Below are 25,210 nucleotides of genomic sequence, written 5' to 3'. Positions count from 1 at the left end.
GGAGCGACTTGCACTGTCCCAGCGAGTGCGTCTGGAACACCACCCAGTTGCGGCCGGCACTTCTGCCTGCTCTTGGGCTTCTTCATTCTTTCTTGTCTCTTTCCCACTGTGGCCTCTTCTCTAATGCGACTCATTTGGGGAGGCAGAGAGTACCTCTCAGGGGGCTGTAAATGTGCTGCGCTATCACTGGAGCAGCTTCCCCCAGAACGCCGTGGACTTCTCCTTCCCTGGCCCCTGGGCACGACGACGGTGCTGTAATTCCGCTTTATGGGGCTGCCAAATGAAGCAGCAATACAAGGGCTGCTGCCCTCCCTGATCTGCTCTGCAGAAAGCTGAGAGCCCTTGGCTGGCAGGAGGCTGAGTGGGGCAGTGAGTGGGGGGGCTTGGCGCGCCACGACACCGCCTGCTAATCGAATGCCTGTCATGGGTCATTTCAGACTCTGATGGGTTTTTGCTCCCTCGCTCAGAGGCAGCCCGTCTCCGCCTTCCCAGGCACGACATTGTCGTGCTAATTATGAAGCCATAAATGTCTCCTTAGGTAAATAACTCATTGCAAATAGGGACGGCCTGGGAGAGGAAGAGCACAGGGAGCCCTGTGGCACTCGCAGCCCGGGGTTTGGGGGCGGCAAAGGGCGCGTCAGGGATAGGCCTCTTCTGCTGTGTCAGGAAACCCGAAACTCCTGGTGGTCCTGGTGGGGAGGGGAACTAGACTCAGAGCCCTCATTGGGGCAGGTTCTACGCCGGGTGCTGGGAAGTGAAGCACACTGGCTGGCAAGGCCCTGGACTTTTGGAGGCAGGAATGCTGAGCATGATGTGCAGGAGGTGTGCAAGTGCGTGTCATTGTGGCTCCAGCTACTGGCCATCCATTTATAGATGAGCCTTGGAGCAAACCAGCAAGAACTGAGATGGGGTTAGTGAAACCACTGAGTAAGTCACGAAAGCCAGAAAGCCCAGGAGGCTCAAAAATGGAGGGGGTGATGCAAGAAGGAGAGGGGGTGGTGACAGCTGGCATCCTTCAGTCTCGGAAGACCACGGTGTCGCGCTCTGAATGGTGGTTCTGGAACAGAGTGTCCTCTCCAGAGCGCGAAGCCTGGGTAAAGTAGGTATGGAGGAGAGGCTGCTACCCATGCAGCAAATCCCCCCTCTCCACGTCGCTGAAATGGTCCAATGGAAAGGCAGAGGCCAATACGGATGGTTCCAGCGGCGTTGCAGGAGTTGCCAGAACGTGGCTGTGTTCAGCCATGAACTGCCTCAGGGACTCTGGCTCCGGATTTTGCCTCGAGGTTGACTCCTGAAGCCTTTTCCATAACTGGATGTAGCCACAAGGCAGTGGAGGTTTGGGATCAGAGTTTTCCTTCTCTCAGATGAGCTGCCTTCCCAGGCTGACGAGTCCCATCTACCCGGTGGCTGTTTAGTCGCCTCTTACGACAAGTGCAGCCAAACCGAGGACCTATTCTTATCCCCAGCCCCCAGGGGGTGATGGTGCAGAACTAAATTACATAAAGTGACCCATATGCACATATATTTACTTCTCCTACGAATGTGAATGATTCTCATTTATTTATGCAGGAGAAGAGCCTGGCTAGATTAGTAAGTCCAGCATCTTCTTTCCAACAGGAGAAACTAGAGAAGACCTCTCTCACTATTTGCAACCCCCAAACACTGGTATTCAGAGCTTTTGGACCTGAAGCAATCATTTAGCTATCATGGCTGTAATATGGAACTGAATTGAGGTGGGGAGGGGCTCAGATACCAGTGACTGCAAATTTTTACCTTGACTGTAGCAGTTCCACCCCCCAGAATTTCTCTGGAAATGAGCCATTCATTTATATAGGGGGGGGGGGATGGCAATAGTGGAAGCAGGCATTCCCTAGAGGAGAGGAGGATGCACTGCCCCATACAGCCCAGTGTGACCAAGAGACACACAATCTCTGCGTGTATTTTCAGATGATCCACATTAGTAAAGTTTAGCTTTCAAAAATGATCATGCTGAGATTCTTGACACTCTTTTGACCCCTCCCCCCACCTTTGTCCTGTTCTTTCTTTTCCGGTTGGCTTGACCCAACAGTAGTGGGGTTGAGTTTTAATGTTTACAGAGATCTAAGATGACAGGCAGTGGTGTAGCTAGAGGGTGTAAAAAGCACTAAGTTTTGCAGGAAGCCTCACCACAGCATGCAAGCAGCCCCTCCCCTTTCTAGCCCTTCCTAGCTTTGGGAGCAAAATGGAAGCATTCACCTCCTCACCTGGCTCAGAAGGGGAGAGGGAGGGGCTGCTTGCACACCACAGTGAGGCTTCCTGCAAGACTTAGTGCTTTGTACCCCCTCTAGCTACTCCACTGACGACAGGCCTTCTCAGCCTCAAGGTTCTCCTGTATTTGTGGCTGGAAGGTGAAAAAAACACTCAGAGCCAAATCCTATCCAACTTTCCAGCTCCGGTGTAGCTGTGCCAATGGGATGTGTGCTGCATTCTGTGGTGGGAGGGTTTAATCTACATTAAGGGGTTTGTGGAGGCCTCCACAAGGTAAGATAATATTTGTTCCCTTGCCTCAGAGTTGCATTGCAGTTGCACCGGCACTGGAAAGTTGGATAGGATTGGGCTCTCAGTTGCTTTTCAAGGACCTTTTTTAAAAAATTATTATCAGGGTTGAGCTGATCCATGGCTTTTTTTTCTACCTTGCAATTTCCCAAGCTTTACAAGTGAGTATGATGAAGAAAAGAGGCATGCAATGGCTTCCAAATTTATTTCCATGCTGTTCAGGAAATCAGAATTTATTATAGCTATAAGAAAACTTTCCAAAGTTGTGTTCACATCTTTAATAATAAAAGCAAGCAAGACCAGTGAATAACATCTGGGGGAGGGGGGATGAATGGATGGAAGGCAAGCAGAATTCTACTGTATTTCATTGTTGAATTATCAACTTCTGCAGAGCCAGAATTGCAGTGTTTAAGCCCTTCTTCTCCACCCGAGAACAGAATGCTCTGATGTGGCATGTATCATGATGGAACACTTTGGCTTTCTCCAAGGAGTAGAAGCAAGGCCCCTGCTCCCCCAAGCAACTCTGTCCTTTCCCCCTTGCTTCCCCATATACCTCCATGAAACCCCCTCTTCTGCATGAGCACATGAAGTTGCCTTAGGGTGAGTCAGATCACTGGTCCCTCTATCTCAGTATTGCCAGGTGCAACTAGCAACGACTCTGTCCAGCATCTCAGGCAGTGGTCGTACCTATCACTTGCTACCAGTCCCTTTTAACTAGAGAAGCTAGGGGCAGGTCTCAGGATCCTGAACATGCAAACCATGAGCACGACCGCCGAGCTACAGGTTTTGCTCTTACATCCTTTAAGCTCCTCCTCAGAACCCACTGATTTCCATGCAGCTGTCAGCATCACCTTGGTCCTCAGTAACCCTACTGTAATGTTGTACTGTAGCTACAAGTCACAGGCTCTCTTGCATCAGCCTCTCCATTCCCAAGACTCAGGGGCTGAGCCTCCACCTCTGCAAAGCAAGCAAAACAGGCAGCCTGAGACCCAGTGCAACCAATGCTTCAGCTGGGCTATAATGAACCTCATTTCCAGTGCTTGTTTTATAAAGGCGTCTCCTTCCAGGCCCTTTTTGGAACCCAGTTAAGGGCCCAACCCTATCCAATTTTCCAGTGCCGGTGCATCTGTGACAATGGGCGTGCACTGAACGCTTATCCCAAAGGCCAGCTTCCCAGACAGCAGCTGCCGCCACAGGAATTGCTTAGGAATGAAAGGGAGAAGCAACGTGCTTGTCGGCCTGCCCTGGGGGCTGGATGCACCTTGCAATGCTGGGCACTGAGAATTCTGGCAGGTTGAGCACCACAAGGAGCAGGCAGCCCAGCACGGCCAGACTACGCCGGTGGGCAGTGCCAGAGGGATGGTCCTGGGAAGCGCTCCTACTGCTGCAGCCCTGCAGCTGCTCCCAGCCTCCTTTCTGTGAGCTGAAGGCGGCCGGGAGGGGCGGGCGGGCGGTGGGTGGTGGGGAACTCATTGGAGAAGGTGATTTGAAAACTGCCTGGCGCTCCGTGTTTCATTAGTGGCAGTAGGAGCATTTCATGGACAATTAGCGCTGAGCGCTAATGGAGGCAGCAGCAGCAGAGGAAAGGCATCTCTGGACTGGCCATCTTGCAAAGCAAATTTAGCTGGGCAGAGCATGCATGGACAGGACAGGCCTGGGTGGGAACCTGGGGAGCTGCTGCAGGCCATCTGGCTCAGTGAGGCCCACAATGACTGGGAGTGACCAGTTGGGGGGGGTCTCAGGCAGGGGTCTTTCTTTCTTTCCCACCCCTGCCTAGAAACCATGCTGCATACATAGCAAGCACAATCCTACCAAGAGACCTTCTTTGCCTAGGCCATAATTGGGCAACTGAGAACCTCTGCCCAGCCTTCTTTCCGGGGAGTAGCTGCCCACAGGTGTTCTACCTAAAGAACTGCCAGCGCCCATGCAAGCCCTCCTCTGATGGCCATTTCTCTAACAGGGACCTCTTTCATGTGCTGGGGGGAGGGGCTTTCCCCAGATCTTTCTCAACTGTTCCTCATGGTTGATGATGCCCCAGCTGTGGTCATCACAGTTCTGTATATACTTTTGTATGAGTTGTTTTTGATGCGCTGCGCAAGCCATGGAATACAGCAGCTGAGACTTCAGGTGCCGGCAACCAGGAGCAGCAGCAGACCATATGCAGGGGATTATTGTTCTGAGGTGGCAGGGCAGGGCAATTTAAGTAGTGTTCAGCACCTGACCAATGTATGAAGCTACCTTGAATAAATGGGTGGCTTATCTAGCCCAGTGCTGCTCTCCCTGACTGGTAGGGCCTCCAAGACCTCAGGAAATCTCCTCCCAGCCCTGTGGCCCAAGAGAGAACCTTTAGCTGGAGAGGGCCCAGTTCATCTCCTTTTCTGCAAAGCAAAGCTGGGAGCAGACAGAAATTTGAAGGAATGCCTCTGGTTCACAAGGCAACGTACAGGTTTCAACTGCACTATCCAGCATCAATAAGAGAACAGAACTGCACCACTGGAAAGGAGACTCCAGATGCCCAAAGGGCAAGCCAGTGCAGAGTTCAACAGCCCTGCCCAGCTGCCTTTACTGAGTAACCCAGGCCATCCAGAGAGAACCCAGTGTGACTGCATACCCTGCCAGAACCAGCAGGTAAACCCGGAAGAGGAGCTTGTCCACCTTGTACGAGAGAGTGAGCCAATCTCCTTCCTCTTGGGCAGCATCATCCAGTGCCTGGAGGTGGAAGCTGATGGGGAGAAGCTCTTTCAAGATCTTCTTCATCTGGAGTGGATCTATTGCAGGTTCATGGACTTTCACACTTGATGTTTCGTTGCTCAGTAAGGTCTCTGTAGAAAAGTAAAACCATTGCAGGGAAACAGCATATTGAAGGGAAGGAGGGATGAATGAAGACATCTTTATTTTTATTCCTTACACAACTCAGGGCACAATCCTTACCAGGTCTTCTCAGAAGTAAGTCCTATTTTTTTCAATGGGGCTTACTCTCAGGAAAGTGTGGTTAGGATTGCAGCCTCACCCTACAGATGACAAGTATTTTGCTTTATTTCCCTTGTGCAACATGGTGCAAGAGCTTATATTTGGTCAGTCCTTAAGAACATCCTTTCTGGGCCAGTCCAAAGGTCCATCTTCTCCAGCTTCCCACAGTGGTCAACCAGGTGTCTCTGGGAAGCCCATAAGGAAGGAGACAAAGGTGACAGCCCTCTCTTGTTGCTACTTTCCATCAACGGATATTCAGAGCATTTATAAACCTCTATACCAGTGTTTCTCAAACTGTGGGTCGGGTCCCACTAGGTGCGTCACAAGTCAGTTTCAAGTGGGTCCCCATTCATTTTAATATTTTATTTTTAATATATTAGACTTGATGCTACCATGGTATGTGACTGCATTTGGGGAAATGTTATAGACCTGTACTTTTAACAAGTTACTATGTATATTCTTTTATCAATGATAGTAAGTGGGACTTACTCCTGGGTAGTGTGGGTAGGATTGTAGCCTAGGATTGTTGAAAATTTTCCTACTTGATGATGTCACTTTTGGTCCTGACATCACTTCCAGTGGGTCCTAACAGATTCTCATTCTAAAAAGTGGGTCCCAGTGTTAAATGTGTGAGAACCACTGCTCTATACAGGTTTATTTTATGGCCTTCTGTACCTGAAATGGGATTGGCTGTTTCCATTGGATTCCTGGCAGCCTGGGAACATTCTGGTTCTTGCTCACCAGTGCCCAGATAACAGCAGGAAGTGAAGAGTTGCTTCCGAATACGATCTTCGCCCAGGTAGAAGAACTTGATGATCAAGATGGCCTTGGACAAACTGAGGACCAAAAGGGCCATGCAGACGGTGAAGAAGATGCCTGAAACAGAGGGAAGGCAAAGCAGTGGGGTTCAGGAACCACCAGATCCCACAGGTAGGTATTGACTTCTCTGGCAACAGCCACAAGAGCCAAGGTCATCAACCCGGATATGGTGGGGGGGGGGGTCCACATAGCTCCCAAATCCTTCAGGACCAGAGTGGAATGAGAAGCACCTGAAAAACCTCTCAGAGGAAGATGCAAGTTTCCAAGATATCAGACCCTGGGTCTTGCCTCTGCAAACCTTGCAGTGAACAAACTGAAGCATGGTGTCTGCTTGCCATACAGTGAGATGCTAGAGTGGATTGTATCACTCCAGGTTATTATTATTATTATTAACAGTATTTATATACTGCTTTTCAACTCAAAGTTCACAAAGCAGTTTACAGAGAAAAATCAAATAACTAAATGGCTCCCTGTCCCAAAAGGGCTCACAATCTAAAAGGATGCAAATGAATACCAGCAGACAGCCACCAGAACAGACACTGCTGGGGTGAGGTGGGCCAGTTACTCTCCCCCTGCTAAAAAAAGGAGCACCCACTTGAAAAAGTGCCTCTTACCCAATTAGCAGAGTTACTAGTGAAAATACCATTTGCTGAATATTCTCATTCATAAAAATCTTCTAGGCCAGACTACTTGTAAAGTATGAGTAATTGTAAAGTATGGGTTGTTTGTGGGGGAGGGGGGTCCATAAATGTGCAGTCTGAAGAGGCACAATTCATTCTGCTGTCTGAAGATACTTCCATCTCATTCCACTTTATGGACAGACTGGGCCCATCACCTTTTCAAGCGTGTCTGCTCTCCTAAAAGTCTCTGTTGGGAAAAGCATGAAGACTCAAGACCAGCAATTCCCAAACTGTGGGTCGAGACTTGATTTTTGGTGGGTTGAGTAGCAGAGCCTCCCATGAAAACCCTGAAGGTGGAAAGATCAGATAATTAATTGCCTCAAGTTTTGAGGCTCTTCAAAAATCAGAAAGCTGCTAATTGCCCCACAAAGAGGTCAGTTCCTGCAGTTTGCAAACAAGAGCAAATATAAGGAGATAAATGTTTGTCTTTTTCTGGTTATTACTTGTAAGTAAATAAACAAATAAATGAATATTATTTCCTTCTAGATCTTTTCTTTTTAAGTCTTGTAAAGCTAGGTGGCACCCAGTAGTTTTTAAAAGTGGGTCCTGGTCCTAAAATGTTTGGGAACCACTGTTCATGGACATTTGATGATGCTGCATAACATGGGCTCCACAGCACATCATCATTTCTGCAATATGGGAACAGTAATCTACTTTGCACACTTGTGAGGACTGTGACAGTGTACCTGTAGCACTTTGAATACCTGGAAGTTCTATTCAAAAATTAATGAAAGAAATAAGACACTATCAGGGTGCTGCCTGGCTCTACTCACTGATCAGAGGAGTGCTGCCTGCGGTCACTGGTAGCTCATCCGCCATGTTGACTTTGAAGACAGTGTACCCCACCAACACACTGGTTTTGAAACTTATCCTTGAGCCTGAATTTGGGGGTAGGTAGAAACTTCCGAGGTCTACAGCTACCATTAAGATGCTGGGGATCAGCAAACTGACCACATAGAGCAGGGGGCGCCTGCAGATGACAATCTGGGGGAAATTCAAAGAGGGAAAGTGGTCATTGTTAACACAAACTCAGAAATAAGGAATTGTCCCATTCTGCCTCAGGTCAGTCATCTATTTAACCCAGTATTATCTGCGTTGACTCTTTGAGCCAGGCGGGTGGTGCCGGTTTTCAGGTGGTTTCTGTGCAGACAGATGTGCTAAGGAACTTGCTCCCACAAGATGTGATGATGGTCACTAACTTAGAAAAGAGAACCAGGCAAATTCACAGAAAAGGTGGGATCCCTTAATGGTTATTACTTGTCATGATGACTCTATGGAAACTCCATGTGTGCAAGATGGGTAGCAACAGTAGGTGAGCTATTGTCTTCATGTGTGCTTCCCAGGGGAGGTACCTAGTTTTCTGTAGAATACTGAATTAATAGACTTTTGGTCTGATCCAGCTGATGTCTTCTTATGACTTCTTGGCACAATGGGACTTACCTCTGAGTAGACATGCATAGGATTGTGCTGTAAGTTTTATAGGAAGCCAAAAACAAAATGGAATCCTAGAAAACTTACAGCACAGATCGTATGCATGCCTACTCAGAAGTAAGTCCCATTGTATACCCCCAGGAACGTGGGCATAGGATTGCCACCTTATGCCCAGGTTTCTAGATGTCTACCCAAGGTTTTAGCCTTCCTTTAGGCATGCCCTAACAGGATCTGAAGCGAATAACCATCCACCTCAAAATTCAGAGTCTGTACGATCAGATCAGCTCCTCTGTCTGGCCATTTTCCTGGAGAGCTGTCCTTGGTCCTGAAATCACACCTGTGGCCATTGCAGCAGTCAGATCCCCACCTATCCCATCTCACAGGCAGGAACGCTCATTGCCTTTATATTCCCCAGCAAAAAGAAGTATGCAAAAAGAGAGAAGACTTTCGATTTAGCCGTGCCTGCCATTAGACACCCTTCAGGTGTTAGCAATATTATGCCACCATTTCATTATCCATTAACGCCAGGTAATAATAAGTACACAAAAGGTATTTGCAGCCCATTGGCGCTAATGAAGGGAATCAATCTCATTCAGTGCCCACTCAGCAGCTGCATGCTGGAGATGGAATATTACCCAAGGTGAGGTGCCAATTGTCTTCTCGGCAGAGAACCCCACCAGCACTCCATCTTGCATGGCTGCCTTCATGACACAAGCAGAGACCAGCATGCCCACACAGCTTCACCGCTGAATTTGGTTTATTTGTTCTGCAAACAGACTATGGAACTGGTAAGGGCTGGCGAGGCAGGTGGGAGGCAGGCAGCCTCTGCTGTTGCTGCCAGTCTCTTGGGCTGAAGTGTGAGGGGTGTCTCTTGCCTCCAAGTTGTTATTATGGGATCATTTCCTTGGCTTCCCTTATATGGTGCAAATCTGCAGTGCAGAGTGAGAAGAAGGCAATCACTGGTACATTGGTGGATGGTTTGCATTAGATTAGCAAAGGTTTCTGACTTGCTGTGAGTTTGAAAGAGCCACAGCAAAAGGCTTTCCCCCCCCCCCACCAATTTAGGCTATGAGAATTCCTGATCCAGAAGAGATAGATTTGAATTTGTACCCGCAGGTCATTCCAGGGTATGGGCTTATGAGGCGGAGGGGGGAACCTGGTTCACCCATTTTATTTCTGGCTCTGCCACCCCTGAGCACTCATTTGCACCTGTCTCAGCTTGATGGAGGTCTTAGTAAAGAACAAAATAGATCCCCAAAAGTTTGGTGTCTGCTTGTGCCGGGCTTAATGCAAGCATCTGGCTTCTCGACACGTCTGTGAGCTGTAAGCACCTGGGATGTGGCTTAAATTCATGCATGTTTGTGAAGGATGTTGACATGTGCATTACACACTCAGGTACTGCTCATATGTCACAGAAGCATGCAGCTGAATGCAAGTACTCAGAGGCGCAAGGCAAAAGAGGTCCATGCTCTGCCAGCACACCAGATTTACAAGGTGAGTGTTGACATACGTCTGGTCAAAAGTCTTCATTTTCAAGCTTAACCCTCCTAGCAAGGGATGAAAATCTAGAGATGACAGCTCCGTTTGGTCTGCTCAAAAGCTGTTCTGTTCTTGAGAACTGGGAAGCAGTTGTGCAAGAGATTTCTTTCTCCGACCCGCTGCCTAGAGCCCTGTGACACTCCAGAGAGGTTCAAAGAGGCTCTGGAGCAACCTGCATATCTGCCTTCTCCGTGTTGCATGCCTCCTCTCAGCCCACAGAAGTTGGCAGCCTTCCCTTGGAACTCTCTCATTTCGCACTCGAGCATTAATAAAGTTTGTGGGTTGATGGCTTTAAAATTAATGAGGTGTTTGCTCTTAGTCAGGAAGCTCATCAAAACAAAAAGCACATTTCTCTCCCCTCCAGTGAATGACATGGACAAATTAGATCCGTCCCTCCTGCATACCTCCAGAAGGACCTGATAAAGTTTTAAAGGCCTGTGCAGCACCTTGTGTGCATTGAAACATTTATTTGCCCGTTTGGGTTTTGATGTTTACCTGCAAAATAAACCGGCTTCTTCCTTATTAAGGAGCTGGAACTCCATCTGGGGGATATGTGGGACCATTTGCAAACAGGTCTGACCTACTTATCATTTTATCACTCTCAGTGCTGTCCCAAGAGTAATTTTAAATTGGTCTGACTATTGGTTGGCAACCTTCAGTCTCGAAAGACTATAGTGCTTACAGCACCCGCTATTCCCAGGCAGTCTCCCATCCAAATACTAACCAGGCCTGACCCTGCTTAGCTTCCAAGATCAGACAAGATCAGGCATGTGCAAGGCTACATATCAATCAACAATCAACAGTATTTATATACCGCTTTTCAACTAAAAGTTCACAAAGCGGTATCATACCCTGTGGTGGTCTGACTGTAAATTTATATTATAATTATATAACTACTTCATATCCATAGAATTGTGCCAAAAGTGATGATAATGCCACATACATCAGCCAGGAGAATAGAATAGTCCTGCTGGATCAGGACTGGGCAGGAGGTCTGGTCTAGAGGGTTGAGCCTCCATTTGCCTGAAGATAACATCCGAAGGTCGCCAGTTCGAGGCCACCGGCACCGTGCGACCTTGAAGCAGCTGACAAGCTGAGCCGAGCTATTCCATCTGCTCTGAGCGTGGGAGGATGGAGGCCAGAATGTGTGGCCAGATCAAGAAAGAAACACCTGAATGTTGTGGTTTCTTGAAAGATAGAACCTTCTTTCAAATTGTAAAAATCCCTACGGGGATTTTAAAATTGCCTGCCTATGTAAACCGCCTTGAATAAAGTCTAAGGAGAAAACTGAGGACCAAGAAAAGCGGTATAGAATACCTGTATTATTATTATTATTATTATTATTATTATTATTATTATTATTATTATTATTATTATTATTAGGGCCAAGGCCCAATAGATTCAGCATCCTGTTTCCCACCAAGACCCACAGTTGCCTCTGGGAAGCCAAGTAGGAGAAGGTATGCCCCATTCCCATCAATGTCATGGGATGAACCCTGGTTCCAGTGAATGATAGGAACATGTTTCTAATATGAGGTTGGGTGTGGAGAAAGTGGGTAGAAAGAAGTTCTTCTTCCTGGCTCATAATTCTAGAACTCAGGGTCATTTCATGACTGCTTATAGATTCAGAACAGAAGGAAAAAAACCCTACATGGCTTCTGATTGCACAAGATGTTGAGATGGTCACTAGCATAGAGCCCAATCCTATGCATGTCTACTCAATAGTGAATTCCTTTATAGTCAATGGGGCTTACTCCCAGGTAAGTGCACATTTGCAACCTTAGAAACCTTTAAAAGGGAGATCAGACAAACTAAGGAACCAGATAGGTTTGTCATGTTGGCTCTGTGGAACCTCCATGTTCAGAGGCAGGAAGCCAAAGAATACCCTGTTCCTAGGGAGCAACAGCAGAAGAAAGCTACAGGCTCAAAGTCCTGTTTGGGGGCATCATGGAGGCAGGATGCTCAACTATGTGAACTTGGACCTGATTCAACAGGCTTCCTGCTATGTTCTTATGGCATGAACACAAAAAAAAAAGAACGACAAGGAGAGGAAGGGAAGAAGACTACAAAGAAAGAGAGGTTTCTAATACGTACGTTAAACTGAACCTGGGCAAAGCTTCCAGTTTGGGTTTGCAGAATGCTACGCTCCGACAGCACAGAGACCAGCTCCCATTCTCCATCATCCAGGAACAACTGTCGATCATTGTTGATCTCCTCATAGCTTCTCCATAAGGCAAGATCCACATCTTGCACTGAGTGGGACATGAAGGAAAATCGCTGTAAACAATGTAAAGTGAGCTACTGGTATCCAACCTCTCTGAGTCTTTACTCAGTCAGTGCCTATGTGGTTTCAAGGGTCATCTTTCCACCCTTGGCTTGTTCCAACTCCTGTTGTTAAGGACATGGTGAATCAAGACAAGTGAAGAGTCATGCAAAGGTGATCCACCGCAGCCACCACAAGGAGCAACAGCAGCAGAGACTCCTTGTGGCTAAAAACATCCAGCAAGACTGACTGGAGGCCCACATACGAGTTGATGCATCACCTGATTTACTCTGACCTCTTGTTAAAAGATGGTTGAACTGGGCTAGGCTTCCTGTTGGTCCTTCTGCTGGGACTCCGTTTGTGCAGCACCATCACCCAACCCTCAGGTTCTGGGTTCCGAGCTTGAGCCCTGACTCTCCTACATGACTGCAGCTCAGCTCACCTGGGTGCAAGGCACTGCTGAAAGTCAGGCTGCAGTTCTGGGTGTCAAATGGGAAGGCGTACATGTCGAAGCTGCACGCAGTCACCACCTGCATGGGTTTGTAGTTCTTGATCATACCAGTAGCATTCAAGTAAACAAATGGAAGATCGGGTGATCTGCCGGCATCCACTCTGTACCAGGAAGTGGGGAAAGAAAGAAAGAAAGAAAGAAAGAAAGAAAGAAAGACAGACAGACTTAAGACACCGAAGGGAAGTCAAAGACATACTGCAATGCTACCTGGAACTTTATTTTCCTTGCTGGAATTGAAATCTTTTGTTCCAGGATTAGTGGCCTTTGCAGAATTGGTGTTCAGAATCAGGACTGGAGAAGGAGCTTTCGGAAGAATCAGTTCTAGGATCGATTCAAGCAGGAACAGATCCAAGGAAAGGCAGAGTTGGATCTGGGCACACTGTGATGGAAGTGGGAACAGGTAAGACTGATAAAGTATTCCAAGCAGACACCAGAGCATAGGGGCAGAGTTCTCAGGGGGCGCACAGCAATTGGGAGCAAAGATTCACAGCAGGTGAATACAGGGAAGCAGATTTGGCCCTGGTGCACGGCCCAGTCATTCTGGATCAGAACTGCTGATCAGCCTCACAGAAGCCTCTTCCTGCTTCCTTTTGCTGACATTGCTGGGAAACTTATCAATGAAGCCACATTAATCCTAGTTATGTCTTCTCATCAGTTGGCAGGAAAACAATTCCTGACCTTTGGGCATTTTTCTATTCTGGTAAGTATCATTGCAAGAACAGAACAAACAAAACCTTACCCATTCATGATTGTTCAAGTCTGCATGTGAAACTCTGTGTGTCTGTTTCTGCCTGCTGCAGACCTTCGGCAGACCACAAAGACATCCTGAGTGGAAGCCCATAAGAGGACAGGACCTGGAGTAACCATCAGCCCAGCCCAACCCAACCAAGCCCAAACTTACAGTTCACTGACAATAATATCTGGAGCCCAGACAGCGTTGATGGGCAAGGATATTTCTTGAATCCCATCATAGCCACTAGAGTTCCAAGTGAGATACTCGTCCCTCCAGATCTGCAAAAGAGAAACTGGATTAGTCCTACCTATTGGTTTCCAAACAGCTCACAAGGTGAATTCATTGTGGTCAAAGCTAACAGCCATTTGTTCAGTTCTTGGATAAAGAAGCAGAGAAACCTTGAGGTTGAAAAGTAGGAGAGGAAGGAGAGGTTTAAAACAAACAAACAAACAAAAACTGTGAAGTGTTGTTTAATAATTATTTAACGCTTCAAGTACCACATTGACCAAGATTGTTCAGAGATTGGCTCACTTAGTCGGAGTGAGTTAAATTGCCTTCCTGCTGAACAGAAAAGCTTTCAAGCTGGGTGGACTCACTTGTGCAGGCACTTTGGTATAGCAGTGCACAGGAGTGCATCTGGGGACACGGGAGAGGTTTTGGGTACACTCTGGGTATACTGAACCCTGGGACCTGCACAGATTCTGCTAGGGGAATGCAACACTATTTTTCCAGACTGTTCCCTTCTCAGTCTGGAAGCAGAAAGAGGCCCCTTAATATCTCAGGGTCCTTAATATCCCAGTCAATCTCTTAGTATAAGGCTATAAGAGAAACCTGAATAAGAGAGAGGCCCAGCAAGTCCAGCAAGTTCATCATCATTTAATACATTTTTATACACATTTTATACAAGTGCTGAACAACATTGAATGCCTGCCTGTGCTGGAGGAGCTTGACAGTGAACCAACCCTAGAAGAACTTCACGTGGCCCTGGACTCCCTTGCCTTTGGCAAGGCACCTGGAAAAGACAGCATCCCTGCTGAAGTCCTAAAGTGCTGCAAAGAGATCATCGTCACTGAGCTGCATGAAATCCTCTGTCTTTGCTGGAGAGAAGGTGGAGTACCTCAAGACATGAGGGCTGCAAACATCATCACGCTGTACAAGAACAAAGGTGACAGGGGTGACTGCAACAACTACCGTGGCATCTCTCTCCTTAGCGTTGTAGGAAAGCTGTTTGCCCGAGAGGCTCCAGGTACTTGCAGAGAGCATCTATCCAGAATTGCAGTGTGGATTCCGAGCCAACAGGTCCACCACTGATATGGTATTCTCCCTTAGACAGCTGCAGGAGAAATGCAGGGAACAACGACAGCCACTCTTTATAGCCTTCATAGATCTCACGAAGGCTTTCAACCTGGTCAGCAGGGACGGCCTCTTCAAGATTCTCCCCAAGATTGGATGTCCACCCAGGCTCCTCAGCATCATCAGATCCTTCCACAAGCACATGAAGGACACTGTTGTCTTCGATGGCTCCATATCAGACCCCTTTGACATCCGAAGCAGAGTGAAGCAGGGCTGTGTTCTTGCGCCAACCTTGTTTGGGATTTTCTTCACTGTCCTGCTGAAGCAGGCCTTTGGAACTGCAACAGAAGGCATCTATCTCTGGACCAGATAAGATAGAAAGCTCTTCAACCTCTCCAGACAGAGAGCAAAGTCCAAAGTCCAGCTGAAATGTCTGTGTGACTTCCTCTTTGTCGACGATGCAGCTGTCACCACCCACTCTGCCAAAGATCTCTAGCAGCTCATTGATCATTTTAGCAAGGCCTGCCAAGATTTTGGACTGACAATCAGCCTGAAGAAAACACAGGTCATGGTTCAGGATGTGGACTCACCTCCCTGCATTACAATCTCTCCACATGAACTGAAGGTTGTCCATGACTTTGTGTACCTTGACTCAACGATCTCCGACACTCTTTCTCTCAATACCGAGCTAAACAAACACATCGGTAAAGCAGCTACCACGTTTTCCAGACTCACAAAGAGAGTCTGGTCCAACAAGAAGCTGACGGAACATACCAAGATCCAGGTCTACAGAGCTTGCGTCCTGAGAACTCGTGCAAGGAAAGCGCCCTACAGGTAGACCACAGCTGCGATACAAGGACATCTGCAAGAGGGATCTGAAGGCCTTAGAAGTGGACCTCAACAGGTGGGAAACCCTGGCCTCTGAGCGGCCCGCTTGGAGGCAGGCTGTGCAGCATGCCCTTTCCCAGTTTGAAGAGACACTTGGCCAACAAAGAGGCAAAGAAGGAAGGCCCATAGCCAGGGAGACAGACCAGGGACAGACTGCACTTGCTCCCAGTGTGGAAGGGATTGTCACTCCCAGATTGGCCTCTTCAGCCACACTAGAACGCTGTTCCAGAACCACCATTCAGAGCGCAATACCATAGTTTTTCAAGACTGAAGGTTGCCAACAATACAAGAGGATGTACAGCAGCGATTTTCAACTGTTTTTCCATCTCACAGCACCCTGACAAGGTGCTGTGATTGTCAAGGCACATCATCAGCTTTTGACAAAGAACACCATGCTGCTGGTAGGGGGCTCACATGTCACAATGGCCCTACTAATAACACAGGCCAACACACATTTTGCTTCCTTAAAAGTTACACCAATTCCTGGGTATATTTGGGGTGCTGATTCCAAAAATGGCATTCATTTTGCCCTATCACATCTAGTTTTGGAGATACGGCATAGCCTCTATAGTGAATGGTTCAAGCAGCTTCCTCATGAAGAAGCCTACACCATGGCTTCCTCATGAGGAAGCTGCTTCAACCATTAACTAATGAGGCTATACTATATCTTCAAAACTAGACATGATAGGGCAAAACGGATGCCATTTTTGGAATCGGCACCCCAAATTCATATCAAACCACCATAAAGTTTGGGAAAAACTTTTCTGACCCTCAATTTTGTAGGCCTGTGAATTGATCCCCTCCCCAAACTGTGGCACACCTGCTGACCATTCATGCCACGCCAGTGTGCCATGGCACACTGGTTGAAAATCACTTATGTACAGCAGAGTTGGGCAAACTTTCAACTTTAGGGATCCTGGACCTTTAACAATAGCATAGGAGAGAGAATTTCAGCAGGTACAGCTTGTCATCTGTGAGATGACAAGCTGCACCTACTTAAATTCTCTCTTCTATACAATTGTTAAAGGTCCAGGATCCCTAAAGTTGAAAGTTTGCCCACCTCTGCTGTACAGTATGGTGTGCATGGGACAGCTGAAGCAGATACAGGGAGTCTCTCACAGAACTAGAATTTGGGGTCATCTGATGAAATTGCCAAGCAGCAGATTCAGATTCATGCAGTGCAGGATTGATGGATGGAATTTGGTGACATGGTGATGGCCATTAGCTTAGCTGGCTTGAGAAGTAAGTTAGACAACTTCATGGAGGACTAATTTACAAATCACCAGTGATTGCTCCTGATAGACTCTGTAGAACTTCCAAGTTCAGAGGAAATGTTCTTCTGAATGTCACTTGCTGAAGGGAGTGACAGAAGGGCACAGTTCCTGTGAACATGTCTGACTGTGGGAAGCAGGATCATGCCAACTTGATGGAAAATAACAGGGTCAACCTCTGTATGGGTATAAGATGCTATTTTTGCTCACCCACCAGTTGACTTACCTGTCGATACCAGATGCTTGTTGTTAATTTCTGGTTCTGGGCATCCTGCGGGGGGACAAGGAAGAAAACACTAAATTGTACCACCCACCATGCAAAACACACAAGCACGCAAACACACACAAGGAATGTATATTTTTAAAATGTAGGTCTGCCTATAGAAGTTGCACCAGCTGCCACCACACAGTACATCTTCATGTGGCTTCAAATGTCCCCTTCTACAGTAAAACCAGATTCCCTACCTACACCCTCCAAATTCCAATGAAACCCGAGGCTCAAGCACATACTGGGTCCTGAACCTGTGGCCTGAGGGTCAGGCGCTAACAGCTTTGAGCCAGGAAAACTAGCAGCTGGATCCAGATGCCTTCTTCCCTGTGCCACCACCAGCTCCTCATAGATGGAGGAAACAGCATTGATCTCTCCCTCCCCTGACTGCTGCTTGTTGATCCTCCACTCTCAGGTATCCAAGTCTGCCCGATGCTCCTTACAGTAAATTACCGTTGATGAAATGGCATGCTGCCGGCACCTGACGCTCTAAACGAATCACCCTTCTCTCCCTCCCTCTCTCTTGCACCCTAATTAGTTACTCTGACATTAATCAGGTGGCTGAGAATAATGCCTCTTCTCTGCGAACGTTGGACTTAAAAACAGGGCAGTTTAGACACCTCCATTAGAAAATGCTGAATCTGGAAGCTTTACAGCCCTCCAAAGACAATGATTTGTGAGTAAGGTTGTTTTGAGGGCACAGAACGTCCTGCTACATAGACAGAATTAGGATTTTGTTTCGCAAAAATCTCTTGTGCCAATGAACGACTTTTTGTGTTTTGGCCATCATGGTTGGAATGCCCCCAGCATTTGGCAACCCTACACTGGGTGAAGCTTCCTCCATTCATGTTTTTGTTCCCAGCACTGAAACAGGAAGAAGGAAGTCTGAAAGTGAAACTTGGATCCCGCCTGAGTTTTTCTCAGCGCCAGCTGGCCAATATAATTGATTCTCGTGTTGTGTTGTTGTTCACAACTCTCCCCTCACGCCTCTGATGTGTGTGTGCATGTACAGATCTCTTCCATCTTGCTTGTTAAAAGCAAAGGATATTTGGGAGAATTGGAATTCATTAGTCTCCCTAACATTGGAAGCCTACTTAGTCTTAAATTGGTGGTTAGCAAACATACAGATAATTCCTCCACATTCTTATTTATCTTCCCCCCCAGTTCAGCATCCTGTTGGAACAGATGCCTTGGCGTCTGTCTGGGAGGCTCTAGTCAGTGGAGTGGAATACAAAAGGTGCATGGAATCCAGCATTGACAAAACTCAATCTAAACAAATTGGAGCTCTTCTTCCGTCGACTAGATTATCTGTCTAATCAGATTTCCCCAAGGCCCTCCTAATAACTGGAAATTCTGAAATGGTGCCCGCATTTCCCTGCCTTTTATGGGTGTGAAACAGGAGGCAAAAGATCAACAAAAGGGGGGCAGGTGGCGCTGGAGATGGGGCGAGGGTGCTTCGAGCACCACAATGGCTGCCGAATGGTTCATCTATTAGTGTTTGCACCTGCCGAGGGCCCGGCTGCCTCAGTGCTCTTTAGAGCCAATGGTTTGGGATGGCTCTGGTTCCGGAGCCAAATTCCTCCCCTGATTGCTGGGTGGTACAAAGATGGTTATGTTCGTTGTATGTTCACGATACTAAAGGGAATGAAGAAGGTTCCTTCCTCCCCTTCCCGCCCAAACCTCACTATTTTACATTTGAACATTGTAGAATCGCGGTACCTCCATCTTACTTGTATCTCAAAAATGGGCAGAAGATAGTAGAGCCAGGAGGTTGGTTCTGTTGGCATCTTCACCTCATCATATGAATACCTGATGCTGCCTTGATCTCAGTATTGTCAATGCTGATTGGTAGCACCTGCCCAGCGTCTTAGACGGGGTCTTAGAGGTGGCAAAAATTGAACCCAGGACTTTCGCTAGACAAAGCAGGTGCTCCATCACTGAGCTTTAGCTCCAGGCTCATGTTTCAAGTCTTGAAATGAACCAAGGTGTAGAACCAGAACCTGCCATGAGTGTCAGGACCCAACTCAACATGTGGAACGAGAACAAAGAAGAAGCGCTTTGCATACATGCAGGGCACCTTTCCTTCAGTGTCTCCTTCAGGTGAGAAGGCTTCTGCGGGAGCCCAATTGAGCCCCTGCACCCCCCCTTAAGAAATTCATCTCTGACTGCAGAGTTAATCTGTCCCTTTATGACCCCTAACAATCAAGTCCTTCCCATCCTTCTCTTGCCTACTTTGTTCCTTGGTGGAATTATGATGTACCCAGGGCAGGTACACAGATAAACTGCTTTCCAGAAAAGAAAAACTCTCTTTTTAAAGCAGCATCCAATTGCTGGAATTTCTGGAAGTGCTTAAATATTATTCTGCCTTACTCTTCTGAAATTTCTGCAATGTGGTGGGTTCATTTATTTGTTTCATTGATATCTTTGCCTTTCTTCCATGATGGTACACATGGCAAGAAAGTCACTCATCTGGGCTCTCACCAGACCTAGAACTTCCAGGCTGCATTCCCCATGCAGAGAGCCCAACAGCATTTACCCAAGCTGCCAGCACCCAGCCTTAAATGGATGAAGAGTTCTCTTTACCACGTCCAGTACTGCATGGACAAAGAGGTCAAGGTAGATGGTGGTGGCCCTGGCCCAGTTCCTGATGGGCCTCACTCCCTTATTGTAGTTCTTCAAAAGGCGTCGGGTCAGGCGGTGCAATGTTGAGTTCCTCGGCCGTTGAGTGACTGCCGCCAAACCTCCTGGCAAGCAAACACACATACAATTGGCAAAAACATGTAGAAAGGCCACACACCCTTTCTTGAATGTGGCCAATCGTCCTGGGGTGGCTGACCCAATCTGGGTGAGATGCAAAGCCTTATCACACCACTGCTCAAGCCACAGGTGGGCTAGCCTGCCCCACAGAGCCCGCCCACAGTACAGCCCAAAGCTCTCTCCAGGGTCTGCCGATGTCAGCCTTATCTGCCATCTTGCCTTATACTGAGTCAGACCATTGATCCCTCACCCACTCTGACCAGCAGTGACTCTCCAGTGTCACAGGCAGAGGTCTTTGGTGTCATCTTCTAACTCATCTTTCAGCAACAGGTACCAAGGATCGCACTGGGACCTTCTGCCTGCAAGTCATGGACTGAAGACCAGCATCACAGCTGGTCTGTGATGTCCGCACCCACCCTTACTCACCTCCCTCTTCAATTTCCTCCTTTCCTCACAGCTAATGCTGAAAACAATCTGTTAAAAATGGTATTTTATTTATTTTCACATTTTTTTTAACCACCCTTCCTCCAAGGAGCTCAGGGCAGGGTGTGCATGATTCCCCCCCTTCTTTGGTCCTCACAATAACCCAGTGAGCTAGGTGAGGCTGAAAGGGAGACTGGCCTAAAGTCACCTAGGAAGCTTCAAGGCTGAGTGGGAATTTGAACCATGACACCACTCTGGCTCCCAGGATATCCCACCTTTCCACGATTAAGGGCGCAATCCTAACCCCTTATGTCAGTGCTTTCTAGCACTGACATAAGGGCAATGCAGCTCTGAGGTAAGTGAACAAACATTCCCTTACTTTTAGGAGGCCTCCTTGAGTGACACCCAACTGCAGGATGCAGCACACATCCCATTGACACCACTATGCCAGTGCTGGAAAGCACTGACATAAGGGGTTCAGATTGCGCCCGAAGGCTGCAAACTTATGCACACTTACCTAGGTGGGGTTTACTTCTCAGTAGACGTGCATAGGATTGCGGAAAGGATGAAGAAGGAAGGGTATGATTCCTGGGTGGGGTGGGCAATTGGGCAGACTTGGCATTGGGACCTCCAGGTGCTGACCCCAGCTGTCAGCATTAATTATGGGGGGCAAGGAGAGCAGGGATGCAATATTTACTTCCTCCACTGACAGCTCCGGCTGTGGGGCTGCCAGGCTGCTCTTTCACCAAGCCTCCAAAGTCACTTTAATTTTTTGGGGTAATAGGCTCTGTTCCTGTTAATGAGCTATTCATTCTGTATTCTGAAGATCTCATTCAAGAATCGAGACCAAGAAGCTGAATGTGAAATAGGAATTAGTGAACCCAGAAATCCGTGCTGTTTGATAGCTAATGAGATCTCTGATCTTGCTTGCAGAAATGTCTGTACTCTCTCCTTCCTTCCCTATTTCATCTGAACGACGGGTAGCTATTATCAGAACTCAAAAAGGGGGAGGGCTTGCATAGTAGGGAGGTCTGAGGAGCAAAATCGAGTCCACTGAGAAATCCAGGCATGCTGAGTATTGGAGGAGGGGCAGAGAGAGGCAGATGCGGCCACCTGAAATTGCAAGTGACACATTCCTGAGTGGCCCCTCAGAAATGCAAAAGAGATTCTCTTTCTCCCCCCTGCTCACCGTCCCAGCAGGCCCTTGGGGAGCTCAGCCTCGCCAAGGCATTGGACTGGAGCAAATTGCCAACGTGTGTGAGCACAATCTCATCTGTGGCGTCGGACGCCTGTGTTGGCTCCCGCTCACGATGCCTCTGATGGCTGTTTTGATGAGCTGCCGAAGGTACAAGAGTTCCCGCAGGAAACTGTAAATGAGATGTCCTCTCTCCGCACGCCGAGCCTGCTTTTGGCCATTGTTTATGAAGGATGCCATGTCAGGAGCCGGGCAGAAAGCAATTCCTAACTCTGATCAATGCTGCAACCACTGAAATGCTAAAGACGGCACTGCAGGTGTCAGCCAAAGCACAGAGAGCCTGTGGAACAGCTAACTCTGATGTCAGCTCAGGCAGGTGGTAAAAGAGGATCTCCTTCCTTAAACTGGCATTGGTTTAGGTTCACCAGAAGTGGCATCAGAGCAAGCACAAGAGCACTCTGGTCATACTTAAAGGCAACACTGGCAACTAAAGTATTCTGAAGAAGCAGCTCACCTCCTAAATTTAAGACCTGTCCGACTCTTCGTCACCCCATGGACCACAGCATGCCAGGCCTCCCTGACTACCACTGACTCCCAGAGTTTGTCCAAAAATTCAGGTGATAGTCCCCAGAAATGTCACTACTCTTCTTCTTGATCAGGTCTCAGTCTCTGTTTTGCCCCTATTTAAGCCCTTTGAGAATGCGTTGTTCAAAATCTCTTTAGTGTGGCTTGTTAAGGTCAGCCACCTCCCTAGGAAGTTTGAGGAGAGGCTGGGTGCACCTTGTCTAATGAACTTGCACGTAAATGCACCAACATGAGAGATAAACAGGACGACTCCAAGCCTGTGGAAGTTCTGGCCTGAAGACCCTGAGAGAGGATTTCTTCCTGGAGAAGCAGTTTTATTTAGTGAGTGTTAACAAGTATGAGTTTATGTCCATTGTATACTTTAAACACATTTAATCTTGGCACAATCCAGCGCGTAGACAAGTGTGCTTCAAACCTGCTGGATGGTGCCCAGGAAGCACTGCAAAACTACCCCACACCCTTGGAAAAAGGGTCACGTAAAAACGGAATTAAGTTACAGAGGCTGAACCTGCTGCTCCAGACAGAATCGGGAGTCAAAACTGGACGTTTCCATGGGGACAGTGATGCTCAATGGAGTTAATGATGGTGCTAAAATACGCCTAATAATGATCAATTGTCGGCTGTGGTGCAGTATGATTTCAGGCTCTGTGCCCACCTGTCCCATTGTGGCTACCACGGAGGAACGTGATGCTTCTGGGCACCGTTCCAAAAAGAATTCTGGAAAGCAGCAATGTGCAAACTAGCTAATGCTGGGGATGGAGACTGAGCTTGTTGTTGGTGGCTGCAGATTTCCTCTGCGCCTGGCATCGCTGCCATCAAGGCTCCTAAAACGCAGCCATCAAGGGGCTGAATGAAGGGACTAGCAATAAGAACGCACTCTCTGTTGGCACGGGAAAGTTAGGCAGAAACAACTGAGTCTCAAAGATTGCTGCTGAGTAACTAATTCCCTGCATTGAACTTTGGCATTTTTGTTGACTTCTATCCCCTGAGAACTGTGAGAAATAATCCATGCCTACCCTCAGAGACCTCCTGCCATTCCCTTTTGCTTCAATAGGGCCCTGGGCTGTTTCAGTGAGGCCACCAAAAGTGCCACCCCACAGGATGAGGCCAGGCTCAACCAGAAGTCAAAGACCCACTCCCATTCAATACCCAGCAATCTCTTCTTGCTTTCCTTCTCCCCCCAGATAATTCGGGTGACAGAATTCTGTATCCAGATTGCCAGTGCTCTACATTTGCCCCAAATCATGAGTTACACACAGCCTGTCATCATGCCCACAGTGAATCTCCTTTACTTAATGATCTAACATGAAGTGCCTGGACACTTTCCCCACCTTGTCTACATGCAGAAAGAGTGATTTCACTGAGGTATATTTGGATACATGCAGCCAAATCAAGCAACAAAGCTTTTCTCAAGCTGTACCACTCCTTACTGCTGGCATGCTTGATTGCTCCGCTGCAAAAAGAAAACCTCCTTACAGGGAGAAAAATAGCATGTCATGGAGAAGAGTGCTCTCGCTTCCTTCCTATGGCATGCCCTTCTTTCTACACACAGGGACTTCTCCATGGAGCAGCACCTCTGCTGCTGCTCCATGTGTGAATCAATCCAAGAATACCCTCCTCTCCCCTTCTCTATCCTCTTCCTTACTGATGAAATGAAGAATGTGAGCTTCTTAGGGCAGGCGCCCTTGGCTTGAGCTACCCCTGGAAGCACCATGGGCATGGATGGCCTTACCTGCAAGAAAAAGGAGGAGGAAGAGAAGGGGTGTCTTCCACATCTCTACTGCCTTGTCACTCACAGACCTTGTCTTTGCCAGGAACAGGACTGCTTCTCCAGACCCCCAATGAAAGGGGTCACTTTCCTGCAGGCAGCACTTCTCCCTGCTTCCCAACACCACAACACTGCAGCTCTCTTAAATTGTCCAGGGCGCTCGGCAGAAGGCCAGCCTCCCCTCTCAAAGCACTTGCAAGGTCTAAAACAAGCCTCCCCCTTTGGGATGAAATGGATCCCAGAGAACATTTCAATTTTGCTAAGCCCCTGATGGAGCCCGAGGCCATGGCCTGGGGCTGGATGGCAAGATGCTCAGATTCCTAGCAGGATGCCTGTCCTGCTCTCCGCCTAAAAGCCATGCTTGGGGCTAACTCGCATTCTGGTCTTTGCAATCATAATTGAAGCCTAAATAGGTGCTCTAAATCAGACCTATGCATTGTCATCTTTTCGTGTTGACAGCAATTAACCGCACACGCTCTCAAATTACCTTGGGTAATGGAAACTTGCTATTGCCTAATGAAGGGCATTCACTAACAGTGTGCACCAGGGCAGGGGACAGGGGGTAGAGCTGCTGAACTAGCCGGGCTTCATGTCATCCTTCCGTCTTCTCTCCCTTTAATTAAAAGACATGCTTGGTCATGATTAATGCCAGTACTCCAGCTGGGCTCGCCTGGGCACTTTGCAGGAGGAAAATGAGACATCCCCTTTCCGGTAAGGCTGCTCCCAGGGATCAATCCATTCTTGGCCCTGGAGTAGGGCTCCACTGGCCAATCACTGTTAACGGAGGCTGTTTTTAACTTAGCAAGAAAAGCCAGCAAGAGGGGCTCTGCCTACTGGCTGTCCCTGAGCACATCAAAACATGGGCAGAGAACCCTTTGGCCCCTCCTTCTTACTGTGAACTGCGATAGAGGCTGACCAGACACCATCCTTTCTGACTCTTCAATTGTTTATTTCTTGTGAACCAAGACAGGGACAAATGGCTTGTGAACAACTGAAATGCAGGCACACCTGTTCAGATCACACAGTGCAGCAGTTTGGACCAGCATAGTGTCTTGCACAATAGATGAGGTTCTGAAGGACCTGAGAGGCAGCACCTTATCAAAGGACAGAGAGTCTGTGCCACAAGTAAGATTTTACCCAGGGCTTCAGAATGCATCAGCTTTTTATATTCCACCTATGCAACAGGAGCTGCTATAGGCTCACCAAGCCCTTGTCCACAGCCTCATCCAGAGGCTGAAGCCACTAAAAGAAGGGTTGGATTAACTGGGTGGCCAGTTTCCA

At 47.9% G+C, this 25,210-nt stretch overlaps 1 protein-coding gene across 1 annotated transcript; it reads right to left on the bottom strand.

The window, feature by feature from the left end:
• Nucleotides 1-3,738: 3,738 nt before the first annotated feature.
• On the bottom strand, nucleotides 3,739-23,936 carry HTR3B (5-hydroxytryptamine receptor 3B). The gene is made up of 11 exons (XM_066639171.1): nucleotides 23,894-23,936; nucleotides 21,571-21,717; nucleotides 19,785-19,945; nucleotides 17,160-17,204; nucleotides 13,650-13,759; nucleotides 12,680-12,849; nucleotides 12,069-12,226; nucleotides 7,778-7,988; nucleotides 6,247-6,381; nucleotides 5,147-5,357; nucleotides 3,739-4,003 (listed from the first exon to the last, which is right to left on the bottom strand). Exons 1-11 carry the CDS (start codon nucleotides 23,934-23,936, stop codon nucleotides 3,739-3,741), a joined length of 1,656 nt encoding a protein of 551 aa, XP_066495268.1.
• Nucleotides 23,937-25,210: the final 1,274 nt, after the last annotated feature.

The sequence above is a fragment of the Tiliqua scincoides genome, chromosome 11, assembly GCF_035046505.1.
Source record: "Tiliqua scincoides isolate rTilSci1 chromosome 11, rTilSci1.hap2, whole genome shotgun sequence".
In the NCBI taxonomy this organism is placed as follows: Eukaryota; Metazoa; Chordata; class Lepidosauria; order Squamata; family Scincidae; genus Tiliqua; species Tiliqua scincoides.
This window is presented reverse-complemented; position numbering and strand designations above follow the sequence as displayed.